This window comes from Schistocerca nitens, chromosome 10 (assembly GCF_023898315.1).
Source record: "Schistocerca nitens isolate TAMUIC-IGC-003100 chromosome 10, iqSchNite1.1, whole genome shotgun sequence".
Lineage (NCBI taxonomy): Eukaryota > Metazoa > Arthropoda > Insecta > Orthoptera > Acrididae > Schistocerca > Schistocerca nitens.
In genome coordinates, this window is record NC_064623.1 from 24,037,059 (window position 1) to 24,051,768 (window position 14,710).

The 14,710-nt window shown below is 42.0% G+C and overlaps 1 protein-coding gene across 3 annotated transcripts in view; it reads left to right on the forward strand.

Moving 5' to 3' along the window:
• Positions 1-3,473: 3,473 nt before the first annotated feature.
• The window catches only part of LOC126210311 (XK-related protein 7-like), a 30,038-nt gene continuing 18,801 nt past the window's right edge, over positions 3,474-14,710 (forward strand). Inside the window, exons 1-3 of one of the 3 annotated variants that reach the window (XM_049939509.1) lie at positions 3,478-3,865; positions 4,009-4,039; positions 10,391-10,492. In XM_049939509.1, coding sequence (XP_049795466.1) covers positions 3,772-3,865; positions 4,009-4,039; positions 10,391-10,492 — 227 coding nt within the window. In that variant the 5' untranslated portion in view covers positions 3,478-3,771. Of the gene's footprint in view, positions 4,040-10,390; positions 10,493-14,710 lie in introns of all 3 variants that reach the window. The other 2 variants (XM_049939507.1, XM_049939508.1) reach the window with 2 other exon arrangements.

Below are 14,710 nucleotides of genomic sequence, written 5' to 3' on the forward strand. Positions count from 1 at the left end.
GAATGTTGCAGAGGAAGGATGTTTTGTAATAGGTGTCTTGATGGGCGCAAATGTTCACGATGGTGGGGATACCAGTCAATAATATCTGATTACACTTAGGGTAATGGTCTCAGAAAGGTTGGGAACCACTGCCCTAGACCTGTACCTTCCTTCCCCCTTCTCCCCCTCCCACCCCCTCCCCCAGCCATTGGATATGCGCCTCGCAGAGTTTGGGATTTACTTCATGGAGATCTATGTCCATCACCTGCATTGCTGGGGCCGTTGGCACAGTCTGAATGCCGGCGCGCTGAACACGAACATGTGGAGTGAGAGAGTGACTCTCATCTTAAAATACATTTGTCTGCAGGAAACTGGCGTAAAGCGATTCGATAAAGCTCTGTTTGCAAATGGCTCTGAGCACTATGAGACTTAACTGCTGTGGTCATCAGTCCCCTAGAACTCAGAACTACTTAAACCTATCTAACCTAAAGACATCACACACATCCATGCCCGAGGCAGGATTCGAACCTGCGACCGTAGCGGTCGCGCGGTTCCAGACTGTAGCGCCTAGAACCGCTCGGCCACCCTGGCCGGCTCTGTTTGCAGTTATGCCTTCTTTTATACAAATGGTTTGACTGGTTTATAGTGTTTGTGAAGGCAAAATGCACCCACAGCGTGAACGAATCCAGGGCATCAATGAACAAGACCTGATCACTGAGAACGATTTGTAGCTGGAAAGCATCATCTTTCTCAAGTGTACTCCACGTAATACGATAGAGGGGACTGCTGCTACACATTGGAACACTTGCATCAACAGATATTTACACCCATGTGTCGATTCCCGTGACAACTGAATGTGGAAGCACCGGATAACGTGTGCTTAAATAATTGCCGATCGCTCACAGTTTCCAGTAAATGCGAAAAATGGCTATAAGAAGTTAGGGCTTATCTTCCGGCATTGAAATATGGAAACACTGGCACAAGGCAATACATACCGAATCATATTCGTGCGGCCTTGACGGAACGAAGCGGCTGGCTCGCCTCAAAAAGGTATCGGGCTTTGTTACGGATACCTATACAGCTAAGAAACTACAAGTTCTCGAATTTCACACCACCTCCTTAAAAGCAGCCTTAGCTGTAGTCCGCGGCCAGAACAATACATCACTCACGTAAAACTCAAATACATAGGAAAACAGTGGAGACTGAAACAACTTTATTGTTATCAGTCACACTCTATTTATTTCCACAGCGCGCTTCCAAGGTTTGAAACCCCCATCAGATGGATTTATTTGGATTGATATGACATGTCTGTGACGTCTTACGGCTTCAGAGTAACATGTGGCACTGTATAGTAAAGGAAAACAAATACTGTTTTAAAACTTCATGGCATACTAAACTTGTGTTCATGTCCACCACTCGAACACGGTGGGCCCTTACCTTTTGCGGGCAAGCGCTCTACCAACTTAAAGAAAAAAGGCTACATACATCAATCGATAGGAACCAACCTCTATAGGGTCACTTTGTCGTGTACACGTATCAAGTTTAAATCTATGCCACATACTTTGTGGTGTAAAATGTTTAACCCTCTAAGTCAGTGAAACCAAAAGGTACGACCATTTATGTTACATATTTTGCTAACTCGCTCATCAAAACCTATAGGGTAGGCTACTAAGTCTTGGAATTCGCAGGACCGATATATTGCCAGTACCAGTGTGGTTAACAGGCAAAAATCGTCAAAATTTTAGACTCCCGGAATGGATGAACTGTCTGTACACACAAATAAGTTTGCACCGAAACCTCACAGAGTAAGTCCTACTCGCAGCTAGTTTTTTTATTGCTTTTTTTTTAAAAAAAAAAAAACTTTGCGCGAACATGACGTCATTTGACATCACACGCGCTAATCGAAGACTTCAAGAAGTGATACCGACTTTCGTTAATATTCGATGCTGGATGCTTGGGAAACACTATGTTGCATTCCGTTATTTCGTATCGCAACTTGACGTGTTATGAATGTATGCTGTGTCAAGGCAATGGCACATTGAATATTGTTAAAAACATGCCATTTTTGGTGCGATTTGTTGTAATTAAACTCCACATAATGGCTTATTGGCGGTTAAAGCTTCCATGAGATCTAAGTTACAATAAACAAAGATAGCTATCGCTAGTTCATCGCAGTGCAGTGGTAATAAGCGCTGAGTGACGGAATGTAATGTAACTACACGGAAGCGCCAAAGAAGCTGGTATAGGCATCCATATTCAAAAACAGAGATGTGTAAACAGGCACAATACGGCGCTGCGGTCGGCAACGCCGACATAAGACAAGTGTCTGTCGCAGTTGTTAGATCGGTTACTGCTGCTACAATCACAGGTTATCACGATTTAAGTGAGGTTGAACGTGGTATTATAGTGGCCACACGAGCGATGGGACACGACATCTTCGAGGGAGTGATGAAGTGGCGGTTTTCCCGAAGGACCATTTCACGAGTGTACCGTGAATATCACGAATCCAGTAAAACATCAAATGTCCGACAGCGCTGCGACCGGAAAAAGATTCTGCAAAAACGGGACCAACCATGAGTGAAGATACTTGGTCAACGTCACAGAAGCGCAACCCTTCCGCAAATTGCTGCAGATTTCAATGCCGGGACATCAACAGCTGTTAACGTGCGAACCATTCAACAAAACATCATCGATATGGGCCTTACGGAGCCGAACGCCCACTCGTTTACCCTTGATGACTGCACGACACAAAGCTTTACGCCTCGCCTGGGCCCGTCAACACTGACAATGGACTGTTGACGACTAGAAACATGTTGCCTGTCGGACGAGTAGGTGGAGACAACCTCATGAATCCATGGACCCTGCATGTCAGAAGGGGACTGTTCAAGTTGGTGGAGGCTCTGTAATGGTGTGGGGTGTGTGCAGTTGGAGTGATATGAGACCCCTGATACTTCTAGATACGATTCTGACAGGTGACACGTACGTAAGCATCCTGTCTGATCACCTGCGTCCATTCATGTCCATTGCGCATTACGACGGATTTGGGCAATTCCAGCAGGACAGTGCGACACCCCACACGTCCAGAATTGCTACAGAGTGGCTCCAGGAACACTTCTGCTGGCCAACAAACTCACAGCCATGAACAACATTGAGCATATCTGGGGTGCCCTGTAACGTGCTGTTTAGAAGAGATTTCCACCCCCTCGTACTCTTACGGATTTATGGACAGCCCTGCGGGATTCATGGTCTCAGTTCTCTCCAGCACTACTTCAGACATTAGTCGAGTCCATGCCACGTCGTGTTGCGGCACTTTTGCGTGCTCGCGAGAGCCCTACACCATATTAGGCATGTCTGAGACTACAGTCGATAGACAGCCCTTTTCGATTCAGCATGTTACGTGAAAATGACGTCACGTTTGCACGACGTCTTGTGAACTGTTGGTTACAACGCTTTGCGGGCTGTGACGTCAGACGCCAAACCGGATCACTTCACAGCAGCCGGTGAATTCGGAGAAGCCAACAGGAAAAGACTAGCGGAAGACGGCCGCCTTCTACAACGGAAAAGATGCGAAATTCCCAGCAGGGAAGCCGAGCCGGCTGCTTATGCAGCTTGCTCCCTGTAACAGACTCATATCTCGGCTGTCAAGCACTTCGTTGACACGCAAACAGTGGTCAGTTAATAATTAGGCTCGTACGTGTGATGTATTGTGTAAGACTTTAAAAAAATTGCGACAGAAAAGCGATATGTCAACGGTGGTCGTGTTAGCTGTAAAAATGGGGGTCATCGAAAGCGATGCCAGTGAAACAAGTGATCCGTCTGCTTCAAGATTGGCCGATACAGACTCAGAGTCGGAATCTGACTATGTTACAAAGCATTGTCCCATTACGTATGTATCAATGCTACTACCAATGATTTCCATAATAACTCACATTGCAGACGTTGCACTGGATGCTAATCTGGCATATTCTTATTACGTTAGCGCCGAGTATGTTCACTTCAGGTTAACACTTCTGTTTATATTGTTTCCAGCATTCGTCAACACCGTGATTAGCGCAAGAATGTAAGTATCTTTATTATTTGTGTCGTTTTCATAAGGTGAATTATCCCTGGCGTCAGCCAAACCAAAATTATGATAGACGATATTTGCAACCTACATGACAAACAAATGCTAGGAATTGTGGTTTTTGTACCATTCACTTTTAAGTTGCCCTAAGTTTGTCATAACTGAATTTGTGAAGTTATCTTCTTTTTCACTACAATTCGCAGTGTTGCCGTACTGCCCGATGACAGATTCTTATTCCATAGCACTACACCAAAAGAATCTATTTGTTAATACAGCCGTTGATTTTTCAAATAATAATGGTTCAAATGGCTCTGAGCACTATGGGACTTTATATCTATGGTCATCAGTCCCCTAGAACTTAGAACTACTTAAACCTAACTAACCTAAGGACGTCACACAACACCCAGTCATCACGAGGCAGAGAAAATCCCTGATCCCGCCGGGAATCGAACGCGGGACCCCGTGCTCGGGAAGCGAGAACGCTACCGCGAGACCACGAGCTGCGGACTTCACATAATACTGGTTCTTAAATTTTTATAATTCAGGTGGGTAATGATTGTTGTCCTCTGTGTTCCTCATTTGCTTTCGTAAACTTACTATGTTCCCTACTGTGTATCTATGTCATTCAGTGAAGTGGCAACGTGTAATATAAGCTACTCTACTGTATAACATTAAGTTGGAAATGCATTTTTAAATCTCATGTAAACAAGGGAGGTGTAACTGAGTTGAGAACTAAAGGAAGCCGGCCTGTGTGGCCGAGCGGTTCTAGGCGCTTCAGTATGGAACCGCGCGACCGCTACGGTCACAGGTTCGAATCCTGCCTCGGACATGGATGTGTGTGATGCCCTTAGGTTAGTTAGGTTTAAGTAGTTCTAAGTTCTAGGGGACTGATGACCTCAGATGTTAAGTCCCATAGTGCTCAGAGCCATTTGAACCATTTTGAACTAAAGGAAGTGTAATAGGATGGTTGCTGGAACAATCACTGAAGAATCTTCTATTTGATGCCGTATGTAGAACAGGGTGATTTAATAAATGAATGACCACTATTCTTGAAGGTGGTTACAATTTTCCAGATGTCTGCAGCTATCTAGCAGAATTGGTACTGATAACATGTAATTCCTTTTGCGGTGATGCAATATTTTTACGGAGGCGGTGGCTGTTACGTTGCGTGCCGATGTTGGTAACTGTAGGCCGTTATTTGTATGGTCTATGTTGGTGACCGTTCGCGTGAATTAGTGAATTACAGCGGATCGTATGTCGGTTGGCGATAGGGGTCAGATTGCTCATTCGTAATTTCCAGTGGTTCGTAAATAAAGATCGCTGGTATTATGTTTGTATCAAGCACAGTCTAACTAGACTGTTGAATCAAGTTAGAATGTAATCACGGGTGCAGAGGTACTGTGTGTTTGGCAAGAGTCGTCGGCTCCGACCAGTGACGTAATGGCAGCAGTGACGTCACGTTTTGGCGTATATTTTGAATTGCACAACATTATAGTGATTGCTCAGCAGAAGCGACCATTAAGAATATTATGTAAAGTATATAACGGTGTGTCTTGCAGACGTCTTTTCAATGATCTTGGAATTCAGACACGCAGAAGAATAAATCTTTTGCAGCAAGATGGCGTGATTAATTGTGTCAAATGCCTTTCTCAGACCAAGAAAAATACATATGATGGTCACTTCACGTCAACAAAAGTTCGAGTAAAATCTACGAATTTCTATATTGCATCAGGTTAGGGACTTCTGGAATGTCATTAATCTGGCATGGTGTATTCAAACATTTTGCTGAATACTGAAAGTACTGCAGCTGGCCTGTAGTTGCTAGTATCTTCTGCACTTCCCAGTACTTTTGCGGTTCGAATTTGTTTCTGTGAAGCAGGAGTTGAATTCATTAGCTATTTCCTTTTTATTGGAAACTAATCTCCTTTACTATTAGTTTAATGTTACTTGACAACTCTTTGTTTTAACACCTACTTTTCTTTGATGATTTGAGCATATTACCATTTTGTAAATTTTGGCTGCAGTAACTATATTCCCAAAGACCTGTCTAATGTGTATTGAAGAACTTCATAAATTCTTCATCATTACCACATTTGTCTTTGCTGAGAGAGAACAGCTCTCAGTTTCTTTTAGCTGATATGAAGATACTTGTGGTGGTCCACTTGGGGTCTTACCTACTGGTTGATATACTTATTTTTAAAGTGAAGGAGAAGTCAAAGTAACAGCACAAAGTATTTTGGATGCTGTTTATGGTTTGGAGCTGGTACACTGTCTGACAATTTTCTCTCTGTCTAGGAGACAGAAAAGAGTGCACATTGCTTTCAAAGATGTTATTGCTTTGTGTTACAAAATTTTAGTGTTGGGTCTTGCTTATTGGCAAATGTATCTATAATTAGTGCATTTCAGTCAGAGAATCTTACTAGCTACTTGAGCAAGACAACTTATACAATGAGATTGTTGCTCATAAACATCTACTTCCATAATCTGCAAACCAGCATGAAGTGCATGGCAGTGTGTACTTCCTATTGTACCTAGCTTTTCCCATTCCATTCACATAAGGAGCGTGGAACAATGACTGTAATTTGTCTAATCTTCTCCTTGCTGACCCTTTGGTATCAATAAATAGGAGGCTCATCATTTAAGTTTATCACTTAAAGTTGGTTCTTGAAACGTATGAAGTAGGCTTTCAAAATGGCTCTGAGCACTATGGGACTCAACTGCTGAGGTCATTAGTCCCCTAGAACTTAGAACTAGTTAAAACTAACTAACCTAAGGACATCACAAACATCCATGCCCGAGGCAGGATTCGAACCTGCGACCGTAGCGGTCTCGCGGTTCCAGGCTGCAGCGCCTTTAACCGCACGGCCACTTCGGCCGGCGGGCTTTCATGGGATAGTATCTGTCTATCTTCAAGCACCTGCCAGTTAAGTTTGTACAGGATCTGTGCAATACTCTACCACTCGTCAGACAAATATGTAACCATTCATGCTACTCTTCTATGTATGTGTTCAATATCCTTGTTAGTTTGGTGCAGGTCCCACCCACTTGAGTCACATTCTAGGATGGGTCACACAAGTGTTTTTAAGCAGTCTCATTTGTAGATGAATTGCATTTCCCTAAATCTGCCAATAGACCAAAGTCTGCCAACTGCTTTACCTCTGAATGAGCATATGTGATTGTTCCATTTCCTATCCCTATAAATTTGTTGAACCCAGATATTTACAGGAGTTGACCGATAAAAATTACGACTCATTGATACTGTAGTCATAGAATACTACATTTAAATTTCTGAACATTTAGAGCAAATTACCATTCTTTGCATCTCACTGAAATCGTATCAAGATAGCACAGAATATTTGTGCTACTTTTTCTGACAGCTCCTAATTATACACACATCAAAAAAAATTTTGCGTCACCCCAGTTCCCAGAACTCCTGCAGATAGACATTGACTGTGGATATTGTAACACAAACACAGTCGCTTTGACTATTCAGAGATGTCACTAAACCCACCCAAAGATGTAAAGACTCATGCATGAGCAGCACCTATTAGACGGAGGGGGTCTGACAGCTGATCAGTTCCAGTCATTCCACCAGGAAGGAGGCACACGGCTCGTGTTGTCTGTGGTTCAACCATGCCTAGATGGTCAATAACCGTGGTTCGATCACATCCGCAGTTACTTTGTGCTAGGAAGGGCTCTCAACAAGCGAAGTGTCCAGGTGTCTCGGAGTGAACCAAAATGATGTTGTTCGGGCACGGAGGAGATATGGAGAGACAGGAACTGTCGATGACATGCCTCGCTCAGGCTGCCCAAGGGTTACTATTATAATAGATAACCGCTACCTAGGGAACCCTGACAAAACGCCACCCTGTGGAATAATGCTTTTCGTGCAGCTACAGCACATCGTGTTACACCTCAAACTGTGCACAATAGGCTGCATGATGTGCAACCTCATTCCCGATGTCCCTGGCGAGGTCCATTTTGCAACCACAACACCGTGCAGCGCAGTACAGATGGGCCCAACAACATGCTGAAAGGACTGCTCAGGATTGGCGTCATGTTCTCTTTACCGATGAGTGTCACGTATGCCTTCAACCAGACAATCCTTGGAAACGTGTTTGGAGGCAACCCGGTCAGGCTGAACGCCTTAGACACACTGTCCAGTGAGTGCAGCAAGATGGAGGTTTCCTGCTGTTTTGGGGTGGCATTATGTAGGGCCGACATATGCCTCTGGTGGTCATGGAAGGCGCCATAATGGCTGTACGATACGTGACTGTCATCCTCTGACCTATATTGCAACCATATCAGTAGCATACTGGCGAGGCATTCATCTTCATGGAGTTGTGCACATCTCGTGAATGACTTCCTTCAGGATAACGACATTGCTCGGCTAGAGTGGCCAGCATGTTCTCCAGACATTAACCCTATCGAACATGCCTGAGATAGACTGGAAAGGGATGTTTATGGATGACATGACCCACCAACCACTCTGAAGGATCTACACCGAATTGCTGTTGAGGAGTAGGACAATCTGGACTAACAGTGGCTTGATGAACTGCTGGATAGTATATCACGATGAATACAGGCGTGCATCAATGCGAGAGGACGTGCTACTGGATATTAGAGGTACCGGTGTGTACAGCAATCTGGACCACCAGCTCTGAAGGTCTCACTGTATGGTGGTACAACATGCAATGCGTGGTATTCATGAGCAGTAAAAAGGGCAGAAATGATGTTTACATTGATCTCTATTCCAATTTTCTGTACGGGTTCCGGAACTCTCGTAACCGAGGTGATGCAAAACTTTTTTTGATGTGTGTAGATGACTGTGTCATCTCTGAGTAGTCTGAGATTACTGTTACATAATATACAGTCTGGTAAGTCGTAATATACAGTCTGGTAAGTATTACACACAGATTTTAAAAGATATCACACTAGTTCTTTCACAGGCCAATAGAGGGAAGCTTTGTCCTTCATGCAATGTTCATAAAGCATTAGTTTACTCTGAATTCTTGGCTGAGACCTACAAGAAGAGACACGAGTGTAGCACATTGTCAAAGCCATCCACATTTTTAACCAATTTATAGTGTGTTACCTTCTTTTGTGCAAATGACTTTGAATTCCCTATATATGTAGATGCGTCGGTACGACTCATTTTCGGGTCTTTGGGGTGGCTACAGATAAACACAGCCTCAAAACGTAACACGTAAGCTGCACTGATGTTTCTTCTTACGTATCTCGGTCAAGAATTCAAAGTAAACTAATGCTTTATTGACACTGAATGTAGGACAAAGCTACCCTCCACTGGGCTGTGAAAGAACTAAGGTGATATCTTTTACCACCTATGTGTAATGCAGACCATGCTCATACTTAACAGACTGTAGTCTGCAATGTCATGTACACCAAGGGTCCCAACACACTTCCCAGTGGCACATTTGAAGTTACTTATACACCTGTACATGACTCTCCATCTAAGGACACACTGTGTCCTTCTTAGCAAGAAATGCATTCAAAAATTTTGTTTAACTGCGTGATATAGTTTTGATAATAAGCATGTCTGTGGTACTGAGCCATATGCTTTTCAGAAGTCCAGAAATACTGCAATAGCCAGACTGCTGTGATTCATGGCTTTTAGGATGCCATGTGAGAAAAGTGCAACAAGTTGGGTTTCACCTGAACGATGTTACTGATACCTTCAGTGATTGTTATGGAGGCGGTCAATCTATTTGAGATATTTCATTATGTATCAGCTTAGAAGATATTCTAAGATTCTACAAAAAATTTACATCAAAGATATTGGACGATAGTTTTATGGACCACTTCTGCTGCCCTTTAACATTTAACAATGTCTCAGTTTTACATAATATTATCATAAGGGCTTTTAATATTGTTTGTTAATTCATTCATAATTCCCCCCCCCCCCCCCCCCGCCAACACACACACACACACACACACACACACACACACACACACACACACACACACACACACACACACACACACACACACACACACCTAAAAGACTATGAACTGTTCTAGATGTCCACGCACAAACACATTCTGCTGTTCCTAGCAGATTGGAACTTACAGTTTGGCATTCTGTAGGTGAGTACTTTCCTTCATAACCACAGACATCACTAGTAGGACAATGAGCATACTTTGATTTTATGTCATTTCCTAGAACTTATGTCAGACCATCTTCTCATTCTGGGCAGTTTTCCAGTTGTGTTTATTTGGAGCAGTGATGTCTGTGAGGAAGACTTAACTGGCCATTGCTATATTAGGTCAACTAATTAAGATATTAATGTCACGTTATTTCAGTCAATTAAATATTTTTGATGTTCACAGGTATGTTGCGGATGAATATAATATGACACTTTCTAAGATAGCGACAAAGAGATGGCTACTCAGAATTTTTATACTGTTTTTCCAGATGGCACCAATTTTAAGGCAAGTTTTATCATGAAAAAAGAGTGTCATGCTATATTTTATTAAAATCATAATAGTTTGTGTGATGTAATCCTTGATAGCTTAACACCGATATGCTACAAAACTACTGTGTTAAGTTACAGGATACATAGCAAAAAGAACTGATAGTTGTCTATGCAATGCAATATTGTCAGCCATGGTTTTTTTGTTGTGTAACCACATTGAATTTGTAGTTGATATTTTTTTCCCCAAACATTGCCAGTATGTGTTGAGGGGGATGTGATCCATCCAGTAACACTATTTTCTAATAGGGGAAGCACTTCAAAGAAATGAGTGCAGCTCTAAAATGAACATCAGAAGGTCATCCATTGATAATAGAAGGCGGAGAGTCATTACAGGTGCATATTGCACCCAAGGACTGTGTGCTTAATACTTTGGAGGAGTTGGACATATTTGCACACAGAGAAACACACGGAATGGGTGCTAAAGAAGTGGACTGACTTCGGTAGGAATTGTTTCTTAGGAATGCAGAGGAGAATTGGGGAAGCCTCTGACCCATCTAATGAACATCTCTGTCTGCCATAGAGAATTCCCTGATCTTTTGAATATCACTGAAATCCTACCTGTGTATAAGAAGGAAATAAAAGCTGACATGAAAAGCTATAGGCCAATATCATTAAATTCAGAGCTTGGGAAGTTATTAGAGAAAGTAATATTAAACCAATTTGAGGCATATTCCATGAAACATAATCTACTTAACAATCTACAACATGGTTTTAGAAAAAGATGATCTACTGTAACAGCAATAGCAATTTTTATACATGAAATATTAAAGAAGCTAGAGCAAGTAGACAAGGTAACAGGCACCTTCCTTGGTATGAGTGAAGCTTCTGATACTGTGAATCACAGACTTCTACTGCATAAATTAGAAGCATGTGGGATGAGAGAGCTAGCCTTACAACTACTTACCTCCTATCTGAAATACAGGAAACAGTGTGTCAAGTTAACTTATAAAAGGAAAGAACAGTTGGTAACAACCCAATCATCCCACAAGATACTTCAATGTGGTGTGCCCCAAGGAAGTATATTGGGGCCTTTTCTGTTTCTCGTGTACATTATTGGTTTAATTCAACCCCAAAACTGCAAGGTAGGTGATGACACATGCTTTTGTCAGCTCGGGCCGTGATGTGCAAACTACTACAAACAGTAGTGAAATTTGCTATAATTCGTAAATAAGCTACTCGCAAATAAAGAGAAGGGAGTAACAATGCAATTTATGCTTACAAGGGAACCTCCCCATCACACCCCCCTCAGATTTAGTTATAAGTTAGCACAGTGGATAAGCCTTGAAAAACTGAACACAGATCAATGGAGAAAACAGGAAGAGGTTGTGTGGAACAAGGAAAAAAATAAGCATAATATACAAACTGAGTAGTCCATGAGCAGGATAGGCAGCATCAAGGGAAGTGCGAGCGCAGGAGCGCCGTGGTCCCGTGGTTAGCGTGAATAGCTGTGAAATGAGAGGTCCTTGGTTCAAGTCTGCCCTAGAGTGAAAATTTTAATTTCTTATTTTCAGACAATTATCAAAGTTCAGGCACTCACACAAAATCAACTTCGCTCTCCAAAATTCCAGGACATGTTCGGATTTGCTTGGACATATGCAGGATTTGACAGTCTACACATGGAAAATTTTGAAAACGTTAAAAACATATGTTTTGACAGAGTACAGGGAAAACTGAGCGACTGTGAAACTTTTGCATTCATTTGTTGCAGTTTATGTGACAAACTCTTATGTTTTCATCACTTTTTTGGGAGTGATTATCACATCCACAAGAAAACCTAAATCGGGCAAGGTGGAAGAATCTTTTTACCCATACGCCAAGTGTACAAGTTAGGTGGGTCGACAATATATTCCTGTCATGTGACGCACACGCCGTCACCAGTGTCATATAGAATATATCAGACGTGTTTTCCTGTGGAGGAATCGGTTGACCTATGACCTTGCGATCAAATGTTTTCGGTTCCCATTGGAAAGGCACGTCCTTTTGTCTACTAATCGCACGGTTTTGCGGTGCGGTCGCAAAACACAGACACTAAACTTATTATAGTGAACAGAGACATCAATGAACGAACGGACAGATCATAACTTTGCGAAAATAAAGAAAGTAAAATTTTCACTCGAGGGAAGACTTGAACCAAAAACCTTTTGTTTCCCAGCTGCCCACACTAACCACAGGACCACGGCGATCCTGAGCTCACAATATCCTTGATGTTGCCTATCTTGCGGATGGACTAGTCAGTTTGTATATTTTGCTTATTTTTTTCATAGTTCCATACAACTTCTTCCTGTTTTCTCGCGTGGTCTGTATTGAGTGTTTCAAGGCCTATCCACTGTGCCAACTTATAACTAAATCTGAGGGGGGTGCGATGGGGAGGTTCCCTTTTTAGTAAGAGAGGTAGCTAAGATAAACAGGAGGGATTCCTGCCAAGAAATCTTCAGAAAATATAAAATACCAACCATCTACTCTATGTACATCCTACAGGCAATAGTGTTTGTGAAACAAAATCCAGAATCTCGGGTTCTTCGGCCGACGTTCATCTAATGATTTTTCTGACGTTTCGCCAGCACGAGTGGCTGGCATTGTCAAAGCTTCACCCTCCATTGCCGGTGGTGAACTGGAGCCGAGCTCGCGGGCGCAGGCTATATGTACCTGGCGCGCCAACGTCCGAGGGCTTCTCCGCGGTCATTTCCGGTGCGGTTCTCCTCTTGCTACCTGCGACGGTCGTTCGCTGCAGTACGGGAAGCCAGGATCCGTTGACCTTAAGGCTTTCCTCTTTCTTGTTCAAACTGTTCGCGTGTTTTTGTATTTCTACAACTTCTCTGAACAAGCGCGTGTGATAGTGCTTCTCTACAGCCAGAACTTCCGTGTCGGCGAATTTTATTACATGGTCGGTCTCATTCAGTGCGTGCTCTGCCACGGCCGATTTCTCCACCTGCCCCAACCTGCAATGTCGCTTATGCTCTTTGATCCTGGTGTTAATGGATCGTCCAGTCCACGAAAGCCTCAACAATTTTGTAAAATCCAGAATATAATGTAACAAACACTAATGTACATAGGTGCAATTCATGGCAAAGGGAAAATGTTCACAGAATTGTAAGTAAAAAAGAAGACTGCAGACCATAGTCCACATACAATAGGAACCATGTTTTACAATAGACTTCCACCTAACCTCAAGACAGCTAATATAAACACTTTAAAGAATAAACTTCAGCATTTATTAATAGAGAAAAGACGTTATTCAGTACAATATTTCAAGTTGTTATGTCCCTTTGTAAAACAGTGTATATACTGTAAGTTTGCTTTTGCAACACAAAAATAATAATTTCTGACTTTCACATACTATATCAACATAATAATTTATATTTTAAGTTATAAAGTCACTCTGTAAAACAGTTTATATAGCATAAGTTTGTTTTTGCAGCAAAAAATGATAATTCTGACCTTCACTATTTATATCAATGCGTGCACTTATGTCCAAAAACTGATTGTTATATGGACAGCAAACAAAAAATAACAAATAAACAAAGATATCTTTTATGACTTGATATGTTGCCTTGACGCTGTCTTTTGGCATCCACAGCAAGAACTGGGAACATGTGGCATTCTGTCTTTCACTTTTAACTATATTATTGATACTATCCATTAAGTATGTGTTTTCCTATTGAGTCTTTTCCTGATTGTTAAAGAAACCAGAAAGCTGGATAGTTCTTCAACAGTATCAAAACAAAACAGCAAACATACCATGATGAAACAGGACAATTTATTCCACTCTCAATTTTAATTTACATTTTTTCTATGAATATTTCTGCAAATATTCCTTCACCTTAGACTAACTCATGGTGGTTCTGTGATGAATGACTAGATACTTTTGAAATTTCATGATAAGTTGCTATGTGTACCCTTTCTACTTGTCAACATACGAAGCTTTCAGCAGGGTCACTGTGGTCCACTAGTATGTCAAAACCTGCAAATTATGCTCTTATTGGAAGTCTTATGACATTGCTAGAGTCATATTTAACTATATTCCACAATGTACTGAAATTGTGCAAGAGAATGGGTACATCATAGACAGGAAATGGTCCAGAATGAGAATCATAAAATTTGATGTGCTACAGGGCTTGACAATGGGACAGTTTCTTTATGTAAGATATGTACATGGCCTTCTAAGTACTCAGGA